The sequence below is a fragment of the Drosophila serrata genome, unplaced genomic scaffold (assembly GCF_035046125.1).
Source record: "Drosophila serrata isolate PLE 108 unplaced genomic scaffold, ASM3504612v1 contig_249, whole genome shotgun sequence".
Taxonomy (NCBI): Eukaryota; Metazoa; Arthropoda; class Insecta; order Diptera; family Drosophilidae; genus Drosophila; species Drosophila serrata.
Window position 1 is genome coordinate 4,032,687 of NW_028257147.1, and position 13,363 is coordinate 4,046,049.

Here is a 13,363-nt window from a genome sequence, read left to right on the forward strand (position 1 = left end):
ACATATTATGTATACTTATATTTTGCTAAAAATAATATACAATTTCTTAAATAAACGTAGGACCAAATTGAGTTTTTAAACCCATTTTAAGATAGAACATCCCTAGGTTATGTTTACAGGACTATTGAAAGTTTTCTTTTAATGATGTGTAGACTTCATCTATTTTATAATAAGTCATTGATAAATATTTTTGAAAAATCTTTAGATATATGCAATTGACCAGGAAGTTTCGTATTATTTACACTACATATTTATGTATTTAAAAATAACTCAATTAACAAAATAACTCAAATATTTAATTCCAGAATCTTCCCTGCTTAAATCTCCCAATATTAGAGTATTTGTAAGTCATTGACTCCATCTCATTGTTAACCCAAGAAACAATAACTTAATTTAGTTGTCTTACATCGTGTCGTTGTCGTCGCCAGTCGAGGCAGCCGCTTCAGACACCCCCGAACCGCATCCATCCCCCAACCAAACCCCCCAGCCACCGATTTCCTTGTGGCCACAGTTCACTGTAGTGGGGCAACCTTTTGCATGGTGGTATGTCAGCAATTCTGTAAACAGTGGAGCAGGAGGAGGAGCAGGAGGAGGACACACTGGCTCCAGCTGGAGCTGGGGGGAGCAGGAGCATGGAGACCAAGTGCAACCATTGCGGAGTACGCATATGGATCGTTGATCAGACTGGAGTCCAGCGATCTGGTCGCGTATGTAGCGCCAATTACACAAAAGCCAAAGGAGTCACCAGTAGCAGTTCCAACTCGCCGGCAGCTCGCCTTCTCTGTGGCGAAATCTGTAAATCTGAGCACAGCTAAAAAAAATAAATAAAAAACCACCGCAAAATGCCATTTGACCAAGATGGGTCCGAGATGATAAAGAGCTCGATTCGCCCAGACGTGGGCGCCAAACAATTCAATGCAAAAGGGGCAATTAAAGCAGTGAGATGGCAACAGATACACCGAGGGAAATATAGGAAATATATGGTAAATAAATATATAAAATATATAAAAGGGGATTTCCCAGAAAATTATTGACCAAGAAACAATGAATTCAAGATTTTCAATAAAACATATTTTTGATGTTACCATAAACTCTATTTAACTTATATATTGTCCGATTTTTTGACATATTTCTATAATATTTTAAAGTGGACTGTTTATATTACAAGGAAGTTTCTGCATAAATGTTTAAATTAGAAAAGTTTTATTTAGGAAAATGTGAGGAGATATTGATATATTTATATATTTTTAAGATTAGTTAAAGGATTGATCCTGTTTAGAAAGTAGCCATAATAAGTGTTTTACAAATTTTTAAACACCTTTTATATAAGATTTCAAAGTGCGTTCTTATATTTTAAGCTTGTTTTTAAATTAGGAAAAAAATCTATCCAGAAAAATGTGAAGAATTGAAATGCTTTCCTTTCCATTGAGTAAGCTTCACAATATTTATATATATTAACAAAAATCATTAAGAGAAAAGCCTTCTAATCGTTACTTACTTTTCCCATTACTCACCTTTAAAAATTACCTTCCTTCCTTCTTGAATATATTTTCTGTACTCGATTTCTCTCTGTGCATTACCCTTTCCCCACTCAGTTTCCCTCTTCCTTGGCGGAGTTTCCCTCATCGAATTAATTTGCGGCGCATTTTAGTTTACAACTTTGTAATTAATTTGCAAAAAGGGACAGACACAGAAGGAGGCCGGCCTTAGGCCGCCAAACGGTTGACATTTGTGGTACCCTGCCGCGCTCCTAATATATTTCTTGTGACATTTGCGTGCTGGTGATGAATGTACATGTATTATATAATATAATTACTCTCCATCTCCTACAGAAGTCGGAATTTGATGGCACGCAGCATGGGGAAGCGATCATTGGTGCATTGACCACGGAAATCATCTTGGGTCAAGTCGAACAGAGCCACACCACCCAGATTCTTGACCCTGGCATACTGAGCCTTGCTGGAAGCAGAATCCGGATCATCGTAGCTAATCCACAAGCCATGATCCCCGTTATCATCGGCAGGACGGAAGGCATAGCTTCCGTAACGCTTCGTAGGATCCAGGACCCTCTTTACCGGTGCACTGGGTCCTCTGGCATTGGTGTTACTCGGATTGGGCATCAGTTGACATATTTCGACCCAATTGAGGAGACCCTCCTTCTTGCTCTGGGCTCCTGCCGGAGCTGGTCCATCGGTGGCAGCAACCACAGGTGCTCCCGAGTCTCCAGAATCCTTGGTCATCTTCCAGGATCGTCCATAGGTGGCAATGCCAATGTTGAGCTTATGAGCTGGCACTCTCTGGAGCAGCCAGTGTTCCAACTGGAAGTTGACATTGTAGTGACCCAAACGATTCTGGCCAAAGGCTTCGTACAGTGGAGCTGTAAAGTCAGCCTCCTCGGGATTACGTTGGGGGGTCAAGAAGTCAAAGGCTCCAAGGTTAATGAAATCCAGACTTGGGGCAATCGAAGGGGCATCGTAGTACCCTAAAAGAAAAAATATAGTTTATAGTTGAGTTAACAATAAAACAGACTTTGTGGGGTATAAGAAAATGATGCTTAGAAAAATGCAATTACAAGGTAAAAATCAATAAGAGTAAGATGTTTTATCAGGAGTTTTGAACGATGATTCTGTAAGGCAGTATTAATTACCTATCTAAGCAAGTTAGTGGTATAACTTAAAGTTAATAGTAGTCATATTCCAACTTACAGCTCGAGTTCACATTGGGCAAAACAGTAAGACTCAACAGCAAATCATTTTGCTTGAGAGCAGCACTTAGATCCTTGACCAAGGCGGTAATCTGACCCTTATGCGTCTCCGAATCAGTGTCCACAATGAAATCCCCTGTGAAGAACTTCTTGAAACTCTTCCAGGCTGAACCTACATCACCATGCACCTTGCGTGGCTTATTCCTGGGCAGCTGCAGGGCCAAGTCCAGGCCATCGAAATTGTAACGTCTGACCAAATCCCGAGCAGATTCAATGAAGCGCTTGTGACCCTGTTGTCCCGACTCCAAGAGCTTTATATACTGATTTCCCTCATTCAAGTCCGCATCACCACCCACACTCAGCAGGAACTTGATGTGGGGATAGCGTTCCTTCAAACTGGACACCTGGGCCAGGTGACGTTGCTCCAAATCAAGTCGTCGGTTTATACTTTGCACCTCATAATTATCGGCATTGACACCGGCATAGCCATAGACCAAATGAGTGCAGAATTGCAAAGCCAGCTCCATGTCAGTCATGGAGAACTGAGCCAGACCTGGGGAATCGTTCGAAATTATAATAAATTTAATTATATTTTCCTAGAAATAGAATAGAAACTCACCCTGCCGCTGAAAGCCCTGCGAGTCATAGAAACAGATCAGATTAGGAGCTGCGCTTACTTGGAATTGAGCCAAAATAGCTAAGCTCAGACCGAGGCTGAGCCACAGAGCGTTTGTCATTTTAGAGAGAGAAAAATACTATAGATTTTGTATAAACAAAATATAAAAACTCGAAGGTTATAATTGGAACACTCCGTCGCCGGCGAGAGGCGAAACCAAACTGAATTCGTAAATGACAATGAACACTAAGCACTGGCACTGGGCACTAGAAATTGAAATGGAAATGGCACTGTGAGCTTTTTGTTGAGTCGCCTCCATACGATTCCCCAGAAACGAAGCAAAAACCCCGGACGAACAATAACAAACGCAGTTCGTGGGACTTATTATCAACGAAAACAATTCAACAAAAATTGCTTGTCTCGAGCGACAGCTGACACCGGGTTCAATGAGATCACTTCTCGTCTCGGTAATTTACACTAAGAAAAGGAAAATATAATACCAGCTTATCTGCCTATGTTTTGTGAGAGATAATACCTATATAGTAAAGTATAGTAGTCATAGTTTAAATACGCAAAAGATCTCCGGTAGCTTCCCAGGGATAAGTCTGCAACTTGTATGATTCCCCAAAGGTGTTGAGGAATTAACAAGGTCGTTACTAGTCAAGTCATGCTCCAAATATATATATTTGTTTGGTCTCGAAATGATTAAGGGTTTACGTGGGATTTTACGATATTTAAGGTGGGATTATTGATGATGCGATTTCAAGGTCTCATAAAAGTTAAGCACTTCACAAATAAGTGCAAAATAAATAAAGGTTTTAACAAGAGCTGTATGTACACAAAGAGATTAATCATTTAGCAAATAAAGTTAAGCTAAGAAATGTTAAGAAAAAATATGGTAATCAACAATGTATTATTTAATTTTTAATTCCAAATTGAAAATGTGTTCAGTTCTCCATCAAAAACAAGCGATAAGAAGGTGAAATATTTAATGAATCATATTTTATTTGTTATAACATTCCATATATAAATCGTAAATCTTAGATCTACAAGCGATATTTCACTGCCCTTAGGATGGGATACCTATCATTGGTGCACTGTCCACGGAAATCATCATAACTCAAATCAAAGAGTGCCACGCCTCCTAGATTTAAGGATCTGGCATAGGCCGCCTTATTGGATGCCGTATCAGGATCATCGTAGCTCACCCATATACCCTCCGTAATCTGTCCATCAACAGGACGATAGGCAATGGTACCAAATTTCTTGGTCGGATCCGTAATCCTTCTCAGGGGTGAATCATTACCCTTAAGATACTGATTCTGAGGATTGCTCAACTTGCCACAGATCTCGGCATAACTCAGTAGTCCTGGCTTCTGAGACTGTGTTCCTTCCGGGGCAGGTCCTTCGGTGTGGGGCACCACTGGCAGACCCTCAAGTCCAGAATCATGACTCAATTTCCATGCATTGCCATAGGTGGACACTCCCAGGTTGATTTTGCTCGATGGGAAACCTTGTTTCACCCAATAATTCACTTGGAAATCTGCATTATAATGTCCCAGACGATCCTTGGAAGTGGGAGGGTAAATAGGAGCTGTATAGTCCGCCTCATCAGGATTACGGGCAGGTGTCAGGAAATCAAAGGCTGCCAGATTCACAAAGTCCACCAGGCCATTCAAGGCGGGAATGTCAAAGTACCCTGATGTCAAGAGTATTAAAGTGTTAATAAAAAATATTTAAGTATAAATAATTAATACCTACAAGTAGAGTTAACATTGGGCAGGACAGTCAAACTAAGCAGGAAGCCATCGGCCCTCAGGGAATCCTTGACATCCCGAACAAAAGCTGTGAACTGCTCCTTATGCAAAGCGGCATTAGGATCCACAATGAAATCACCGGTGAATAGCTTCTTGATACTCTTCCAGGCAGAACCCAGTTCACCATGAACCTTCCTGGGTTTGTTCTTGGGGAATTGATAGGCCAAATCCAGACCATCAAAGCCGTAGTTCTTGACCAGGTCATAAGCAGATCGTATAAATGCTGTCTGGCGTACTTTCTCACCCTCCAGCAGTTCGATATATTTATTTGGATGCTCCACATCGATATCATGATCACCTCCAATGCTGAGCAAAACCTTCAGGTGTTGATACTTCCTCTTCAGGGCTGTCACCTCGGAGAACTGATGCTTGTATATGTCCAGGTTTTCATTTAGACTGTGTGCTTGATAGTTTTCACCACGGATTCCTGCATAACCATACACCAAGTGAGTGCAGAACTGCACTCCAATCTCCAGATCCGGATTGAGCAGCTTTCCCAGACCTGGAATATGCACAAAGTGCGTTCATTATTTCAATATACTCGAGTGTAACGATGAGCTGCAATTGAGTGACAAATATATAATAATATGAGATCCAGAGAGCACTATCAGCTATGGGAGATATCACACTCTCTCCATGGAACTACTGGAAAGCTGGAGAGATCAGAGATCAACGGATCATCCTCTCCCGCTGTCTCCACTGACTTCAGTGGCTTAATTGAACGCCAGCAATGTGAGGCCAGCGAACGGTTTAATGTGTATCGACTTGGGTGCGGGGCACAGTGGGATGGGGTGGAGAAAAATTGTTTAAAAATAATTTATAAACTATATAGTATCAGAAATTTCTTTAGTTTTAAATATATATTTATATCTGAATTTTTTAAAATATAATTTAAATAATTTTCTAACTAAAAAAGTGTTTATAAATATTTTACAAGCTATAAAATTGCCGTAATTTTTCTATACCAAAGTGAAGTATATAATTATTATTTTTTACATATTTGTAAGACGGTATATATATTTCCTAAGTTCTAGATTTAATTTAAAGACTTAAATAATATAATTTACTTTTTCTTATAAGTCATAAAGCTTGCAAATATTCCTCATATTCTTTATTAAAAATATTTATACACAAATTTCTGCCTAAATATTTTATTCCCAACTAAAATCTTAGCTTTTGTGTCACTGTGCAGCTCTGCTGAGTCACTTGAAGCTCTGCTTGGCACTTGCTCGGTTCGCCGCTTGATGCCAGTTGTCGTGTTAAACTCGCTGTGTGTTGAACGCTTTAGTTTTCATTTCAAATGTGTGGGATCGGTACAGATTTGTGTTAATTCATCTAAGTCCAGATCGGAGATAATCAAAATAATCAACTAATTGCCATATTTATGGTGGGTCATTCCATAATTGCTGATTTGGTAAGTTAAATCTCGATCTAATTAGCATGTTAATCAGATTAAAAAAAGAGAGGCTCTGCTTTATCTGTCTAAAGAGAAGTTTTAATGGGAGAGAGAGAGAAGCTTTGATTCTCTTTGTATTTATTTGTTTGTTTGAAAAACTTGTCCGATAAGCCACTGACCTCCCGTCTCTCGATTTATATTAGAACTAGCTTTAGCTTATAGTAGCTTTGACTCGGTTCTCTTTGTTTTACTCTCTCTCTCTCTCTCTCTCTTCTAAAGATAAGCCTCGGACTGCGAACTGAATTAAATTAAGTCCGAGTTTTTGTTTTGAACACTCAAATGATTATGTAACTATGCTAATCATGTTTTTGAGGGGGTTATTTTTTGTTTCATTTGTAAATTTAGTAAATTTGGCACATGCTAAACGAGAGGGTTATGCTAGTGTTTGAAATAATAATTTTAACGCAAGCTTTGGAGAAGTATAATAAATACAATTATTTAAACTAGAGTTTTTATGACTTTCTTCCAAATTAAAAATACTATATAAAATGCCTTTCACTTGTCTTGTTAAGTAAGGTCTTTCCACATATTTGATTACGCTTAAAGCAATTACTAAAACAAATAAACGAATCGTTAATTATTCTATAATCAAGTTATTTTTTTAATGAACTCAAAGCAATTAGAATTGTTGTTCTTATTGTTTTATAGCAAGCATTAATCTTTGAATGAGTTTCTGTGGAAAATGGGTTAAATATTTAATTAAAACTGTATATAAGTGAGAACCTTTGAACTCGTAGGTTCTGTTTACAGTATACTGAGATATTTTTTCTTTTAAATAAATAACAAAGCGGAAGTTTTGTGTAGCAAAGCAAGAAAATATTCTTGAAAAATAAATATAATTTTTAAATAAATGTATAAATAGACGCTCTAAATGGTGCTATATAAATTACGTTTCTAAAGAGGTATTTCTGTATTGATGAGACTTTTTAATACTTCTTGGTAAATAACAAATACTTTGCAATAATATAAATAAATATGTCTTTTATAAATATTAATTTATTTAAAATTAGAATATTGATAACGTATCTATTTAGAAAAAAATACAAAATATAATTGAGTATTCTGGGACTGTTTTTGGTTTTGTTTTTAAATCTTACTTTAAAGTTCCTCAGTATTTGTAAGCCAAAACTAGACCTATGGTTTCTGTTGTTGATTCCCTATACTCATAGGTGTTTCTACCTTAACACCTGTTGTTTTTAACACCTTTTTTGATTCAAGTATTAAATAACTTCGACTCCCTGTGACCTACCTTCTCTCGTGTAACTTGAAGAGTCGTAGTAGCAAACCAAGTTGGAGGCAGCTTCTGTGCTAGCCGCAAAGAGACACGCGACAAATGTAAACCAGATCCAAGCCTTCATGGTGATCCCCAACTTATATATATAAATAAATATATATACAGATATGAACTATACTACAAAACTCTCAATAAACACAACCGCAACGCAGATCAAATGAAATCGAACTGAAGCTGAAGCTGAAATTGAAATGGAAACCGAAACCAATAACGACGACAAAAGCTTGTTTTTCTGAGCTTTAAACCGATCTCCATCCCTCTTCTCGAGCTAAAACCAAGCTTACTTTCTGTTCAGTTTATATATATTTTATTCTCGCAATGACTTAATTTGTGTACTCACAAATTAATGACGAACGATGTCGTAGTTGTCGCGCCGCAGGGTCAAGTCTGGGAGGTCACTTAAAAAATAACAAAAAAAAGGCGAATAATCTCACAACATTGAAACACGCTTGCTGATTAGAATTCAAAATTTTGCAATTGAATATAAAGAATGACAAGTAGAGGAAAAGCCCGATTAATATATAAAGTATTTAAGTAAACGTACTATTTTACAGGGTTATTTTTGGTATAACTTAAGAATTATTTGAGTAACTAAACTGCATAGAAAATGACAATTAAAATGTTTGAAATCATTCTGTTTTTGTTGAATAAATACACCAAAAATAATTCTTACAATTTAAAGGAGGGAATTTTGCTAATTATTGATATGTATTTCCTTTTTCTTCTTACTTACTATTAATTAAACTAATATTCAATACAAACTCTTCATAATTGTCATATTTATTTTCATAATTTTATTTTCTTTTCATATTTAAACTTTAAATTTAAATATACAACTATTGATCTAGTTAAAAACAAATATATTCTAGGCCATAAAGTATTTAATTGATCGCACAATTGGGAATTTCTGGCCAGTGCAGAATCCCCGGAAATCGTCACAACTCAGATCGAATATAGCAATTCCACCAAGTCCTTTGCCCTTGGCATAGGTTGCTTTTATTCCTGCAAAATCAGGATCATCGTAGCTCAGCCACACACCATGATCTCCATTGTCATCTGCCGGACGGAGGGCATAGTTTCCATATTTCTGGGTAAGATCGGTGACCTTGCGAAGCGGTGCCATTTCTCCTCTATATTGAGCCGAAGAGTTCTGGGCCAATTTCGAGCAAATCTCTGGCCAACTCAGTAATCCTTCAACACTATTAATTAGGACTCCTCCGGGGGCAGGACCATAGGTATCATGAACCACAGGAAGACCACTCAGACCAGAGTCCTTGGTCAGTTTCCAAGCTCGTCCATAACTGGCAATGCCCAAGTTCAACTTTTGAGAGGGACAATGATTTTGAAGCCAATAATTAACCTGATAATCGATATTCAAGTGTGGTAATCGATTCTGTTCGTCCTGCAGGAAGATTGGAGCTGTAAAGTCCGCCTCCTCGGGATTTCGTAGCGGAGTGAGGAAATCAAAGGCAGCCAGATTGATATAGTCGAAGTGCGGATGTATTTTGGGGACATCAAAGTACCCTGAATATTCAATATAATTTCATTTAATAAGAAGATAGTTTTGCAAATTGTTAATACTTACAAGTGGAGTTAACATTGGGCAAAACAGTCAGACTCAACATGAGATTGGCACTGCGAAAGGCATTCTTTAGATTCATCACCAAATCCGTAAATTGTGACTTGTGATGCTCTGCCAGGGGATCCACCACAAAGTCACCGGTGAATAGTTTCTTGAATTGTTTCCAATAACCACCAATGGCACCGTGCACCTTCCTGGGCTTATTCCGGGGCAGTTGGAAGGCCAAGTCTAGGCCATCGAATCCATTTCGTTTTAGCAAAATCATGCTACTATCTATGAAATTCTGCTGTTGAGTTCGATTTGCCTCCAAAAGTTCTATATATTTATTGGGATGAGCCTCATCCACATCATGATCACCTCCCACACTCAGCAGGATCTTCAGCTGGGGGAACTTTTTGTGCAGATCAGTTATCTCATAGTAATGGAACATGTCCAGATCCACATTCAGGCTGAATAGCTCATGAGTGCCAGCCTTTAGTCCTGCGTAGCCATAAACCAAATGAGTGCAAAACTGAAGGGCTAATTCCAGATCCGAGGATTGTAGTTTGGCCAATCCTTTACGCAAATACGAGGTTGAATCATAGTAACAAATGAGGTTACTGGCACCCTGGGTCAAGCTCATCACGCTAAGCAGACCCAGTAAATAAAATAAAATAAACCTCATTGGTACGAGTTAATATACGTCCTGACTTTATGGTTGATATTTTGCAACTGCCTCGTTGAAATCTCATTCGAGAGCTTTTCAGCTCAGCTGCTCAACTTGGCTTATCTCAGAATGTTCCGGCGATGATGCCATTATCAGGTTTCAAGGCATTACGTGTGTAGTTCCTGTCAATGTTTTGCGTTTTTGCTTTTGTTTACGCTTTTATTTTTTGACGATTATATAGTTCCATGAAATAAAGTATGACTCAACCTTAAAGGGGTCTCTAGGTGTTGTTATTTAATGGGGGAGTTTGTAGAGAGAGTGTTTTTTGTATTCTGGAGAATTTAAGTTACTTTTGAGTACTATAAGGTTTTCTTTAGCAAAAAATATAATGGGAATAGAAACGATTTGTTTATAATTGTAACCTTTAATTACAGGAATTTTTGCAGAATTCACTAGCTTGAATTTAATCGTTAATTTGAGTAAAAGTTCAAGCTTATTTATTAAAGTATTCATTGGTAACATTTCCCACTTCCCACAGATTATTTATTATGGTCATAATTCAAATCAAATGTATCTGCATTTCAAAATACATACATTTCTTTTAAACTTAATAGATGTAAATACTATTACCTGGAGTTTACATTCTCCGCTACCGCTTTTCATGATTCACTTCATCTTTTTTTGCGCACCGTCATCATTAGACGGTTGATGAAGGTGAAAGACTTTCAATTAGCCTGAACCCGGGAATGGATCTGTAAGACTCTGCGAGATGGAGGACAACCTGCTGGGCAGCAAACTCTTCGGCAGCTGTCTTTGGGTCCACGGGGAGGCACTTAAATCAGGAATCAATTGAAGCATTAAATACCCCAAACAAAGCACTGAAAGATGTTCCCGGAGTAAAAGTCGAAATGGGACCGGAGCTAATGACAGGCAGTCACAACAAATAATGCAAGGACTCGGGATTCAGGATTCAGGATCAGGATGTACTCTCATATGTGACATAACCAATTAGACAAAAGGGACCAAGTGGCGGATCCTTTGCCAAAGAATGCGTAGTAATCCTCACACGCTGCTTAGCGTTGACAATGAAAAACCCCCCGGAAAATCGAGGGGCGTGTTCGTGTTTAGAGAGAGAGAGAGAGAGAGAGAGAGAGAGAGAGAGAGAGAGAGAGAGAGAGAGAGAGAGAGAGAGAGAGAGAGAGAGAGAGAGGCGGCGGCGCATTATCCTCGAATGTCCTTCAGTTTCGAGTGTGTGTTGGTATATGTTATCCGCAGAACCATATCTATATCTGTGTCTCTCATTGTTGTTTGATTTATATCAGAGGCCGGGCTCATCATCATCATCATCATCATCATGGGCATCATCATTCCATTGTTTGCTGACACTCTCCCCTTCTAATAATACTCCCATTGTGCCCCAGATAAAATGAGTCCAAGCCCAGATATTCCATGCTTATATATATATAAACGATGTCCACTGTCTATTAGCCACAAATCCCCATTTTAATCTCAAATCTCTCAGTCTCGGTCTGAGTCTCAGTATCAGCCTTGTGTTGTGTTATTTGTTTTGGTCTTTTTGGGTTTGGCTAGTTTCGATATCATCAATCAGTCAATCATTGCTGGGCAAATAGAAATCAATGCCAAATAGCTTAATGTGTGAATTAAGGCGTTATATGGAGAAGATTGTATTACATTTATGAGCTTTATGTTTGACTTTCATTGTGGTCTTCAATAAACTTTAATAGTTTGGGAGACTAAGAGTGCTTTATAAATAAGATAAACAGAATTTAGGGGAGACTTTTTTCTAATAAAATATAGTATAAAATTGTTACAAGAATAAAATCATTTATAATTAGGTTATTCATCTATAGTATCTATAATCATCTAGGTTTATTGTTAATATGTTTAATATTTGGAAGACCTCCAAAGTTAAAACCATACCATACCACCTATAGAAGTAATACTTTATAAAACCTCAATTAGTTTACCAACCCACCTCTATTGAAGTCAATTAAAGCCTTTTCCAAAACAATTGTAAATATTCCTAAGTACTTGCCTAATTCCCCTCCGACTTATATAGCCTTTCATTCATTTAAACACCTTAAGCTGGACACATTTTTATTTACTCCCCTTCCAGTTACTCTTGCAAAACTTGAAATTGGTTTCCATTATTTCGCATTCTTTGAGCTCAACTTGGCTGTAATTAAGTCCAATAATAATTTAAGCAAATACCTTTTCCAATTTGGAGAAGAGAACAACACCAACCCCTCTGGGTCCATTTCGGTTTCACCTTCAGCCTTCCAGCCTCATTATCTCTCTGGCAGCAGGTGCAGAAAACCGCGAAACATTCACCTTATTTTCATATTTCTAATTAGACAGCCGCCGCTTTTTTGGTTAAGTTCCCTGTTGTAACCGGGCAGACAATGCAATGCCCGGAAGTACAAAGGGAAGATTCAATTTTCACAAAACAATTGCCATTAGGCAAAGGTTTTCCTGCTCTTCCGGGATAGATGAGTGCTTCTGCCCAATTGATGTGCCTAATCAGTTTATCTAAGGCATTTTTTTTAAGGGCCTTCCTTGTGGGGGTTGCTGGCCAAAAAGCGAATTCATCATTGTCAAATGTGCGGCTTGACATTCTTTTTTTTGAGGGGGGATTCCAAAAAATGTAAACTTTTTGAGGCAACTTTTGGCTTTTTTCTGTTGAGGGTTGCCTTTGGCTGGCAATATAATTAGAAATTCATAATGAATTTTATTTGCTTTGGCCACAGATCCAGGAAAAGAAAAAATAAACAACATTGGACACGAGGCAACGTCGCCTTCTCTAAATGTATATATTTTTTTTTGGTAATATTGACGCGCATTTTTGTGCAAATAAAATTAAAACACCCCCCGGACCATCGTGTTGTCCTTATGAACCCACCGCATAAACAGGGCCAAGGCATATCAAATTATCAGCCAAGGGCTGGGCAGTAGTCAGTCAGTCATTCAATCCATCAGTTCATCAGTCCATCAGCTGGAAATTCCAGCTCTAGCCTTGGATTTTGCATTTTTTTCTATATATTTTTTTTGGGGGAGGTGTGATGGATCTGAGGGGTTTTGGAGGGTGTTAATTCGGGGTGCAGGTATCAAAGCGACGTTTGAAAAATGAAATTAAAAATTGTTGTTGATTTTAGCTCAAAAGGAAATGGATAAAACTGAAAAAAATTAAGCAGAAAGAATTAAGTTTATATGAAGGTCGAAGAAAGAAT

The 13,363-nt window shown here is 38.0% G+C and overlaps 4 protein-coding genes across 5 annotated transcripts in view; 1 reads left to right on the forward strand and 3 right to left on the reverse strand.

Moving 5' to 3' along the window:
* Positions 1-1,645: 1,645 nt before the first annotated feature.
* Idgf3 (Imaginal disc growth factor 3) lies at positions 1,646-3,677 on the reverse strand. Its single transcript, XM_086832711.1, has 3 exons — positions 3,324-3,677; positions 2,706-3,257; positions 1,646-2,482 (listed from the first exon to the last, which is right to left on the reverse strand). The coding sequence occupies exons 1-3, from the start codon at positions 3,439-3,441 to the stop codon at positions 1,827-1,829; spliced, it is 1,326 nt and encodes a 441-aa protein (XP_086688837.1). The 5' UTR covers positions 3,442-3,677; the 3' UTR covers positions 1,646-1,826.
* Positions 3,678-4,307: 630 nt separating this feature from the next.
* Positions 4,308-8,079, reverse strand: Idgf2 (Imaginal disc growth factor 2). The gene is made up of 3 exons (XM_020948851.2): positions 7,843-8,079; positions 5,082-5,639; positions 4,308-5,019 (listed from the first exon to the last, which is right to left on the reverse strand). The coding sequence occupies exons 1-3, from the start codon at positions 7,949-7,951 to the stop codon at positions 4,367-4,369; spliced, it is 1,320 nt and encodes a 439-aa protein (XP_020804510.2). The 5' UTR covers positions 7,952-8,079; the 3' UTR covers positions 4,308-4,366.
* Positions 5,647-13,363, forward strand: part of LOC110181170 (uncharacterized) — a 68,413-nt gene continuing 60,696 nt past the window's right edge. For both annotated transcript variants that reach the window (XM_086832713.1, XM_086832712.1), the window contains exon 1: positions 5,647-6,551. Coding sequence is in view for 1 of the 2 variants with exons in the window: in XM_086832712.1 (XP_086688838.1) it covers positions 6,522-6,551 (30 nt within the window). In the remaining variant the exon portion in view is untranslated. The remainder of the gene's footprint in view (positions 6,552-13,363) is intronic.
* On the reverse strand, positions 8,659-10,208 carry Idgf1 (Imaginal disc growth factor 1). Its single transcript, XM_020948842.2, has 2 exons — positions 9,473-10,208; positions 8,659-9,411 (listed from the first exon to the last, which is right to left on the reverse strand). The coding sequence occupies exons 1-2, from the start codon at positions 10,131-10,133 to the stop codon at positions 8,753-8,755; spliced, it is 1,320 nt and encodes a 439-aa protein (XP_020804501.2). The 5' UTR covers positions 10,134-10,208; the 3' UTR covers positions 8,659-8,752.

What these genes read in the sequence shown, in the direction of transcription:
- Idgf3 (XM_086832711.1), bottom strand. Translation starts at nt 3,441, where the DNA reads ATGACAAACGCTCTGTGGCTCAGCCTCGGTCTGAGCTTAGCTATTTTG. An exon ending in GCAGGGCTTTCAGCGGCAGG is followed by an intron (nt 3,258 to 3,323) that starts GTGAGTTTCTAT and finishes ACGATTCCCCAG; the next exon opens with GTCTGGCTCAGTTCTCCATG. An exon ending in GCCCAATGTGAACTCGAGCT is followed by an intron (nt 2,483 to 2,705) that starts GTAAGTTGGAAT and finishes TTTTTCTTTTAG; the next exon opens with GGTACTACGATGCCCCTTCG.
- Idgf2 (XM_020948851.2), bottom strand. Translation starts at nt 7,951, where the DNA reads ATGAAGGCTTGGATCTGGTTTACATTTGTCGCGTGTCTCTTTGCGGCT. An exon ending in TTCAAGTTACACGAGAGAAG is followed by an intron (nt 5,640 to 7,842) that starts GTAGGTCACAGG and finishes TGCATATTCCAG; the next exon opens with GTCTGGGAAAGCTGCTCAAT. An exon ending in GCCCAATGTTAACTCTACTT is followed by an intron (nt 5,020 to 5,081) that starts GTAGGTATTAAT and finishes TCTTGACATCAG; the next exon opens with GGTACTTTGACATTCCCGCC.
- Idgf1 (XM_020948842.2), bottom strand. Translation starts at nt 10,133, where the DNA reads ATGAGGTTTATTTTATTTTATTTACTGGGTCTGCTTAGCGTGATGAGC. An exon ending in GCCCAATGTTAACTCCACTT is followed by an intron (nt 9,412 to 9,472) that starts GTAAGTATTAAC and finishes TTGAATATTCAG; the next exon opens with GGTACTTTGATGTCCCCAAA.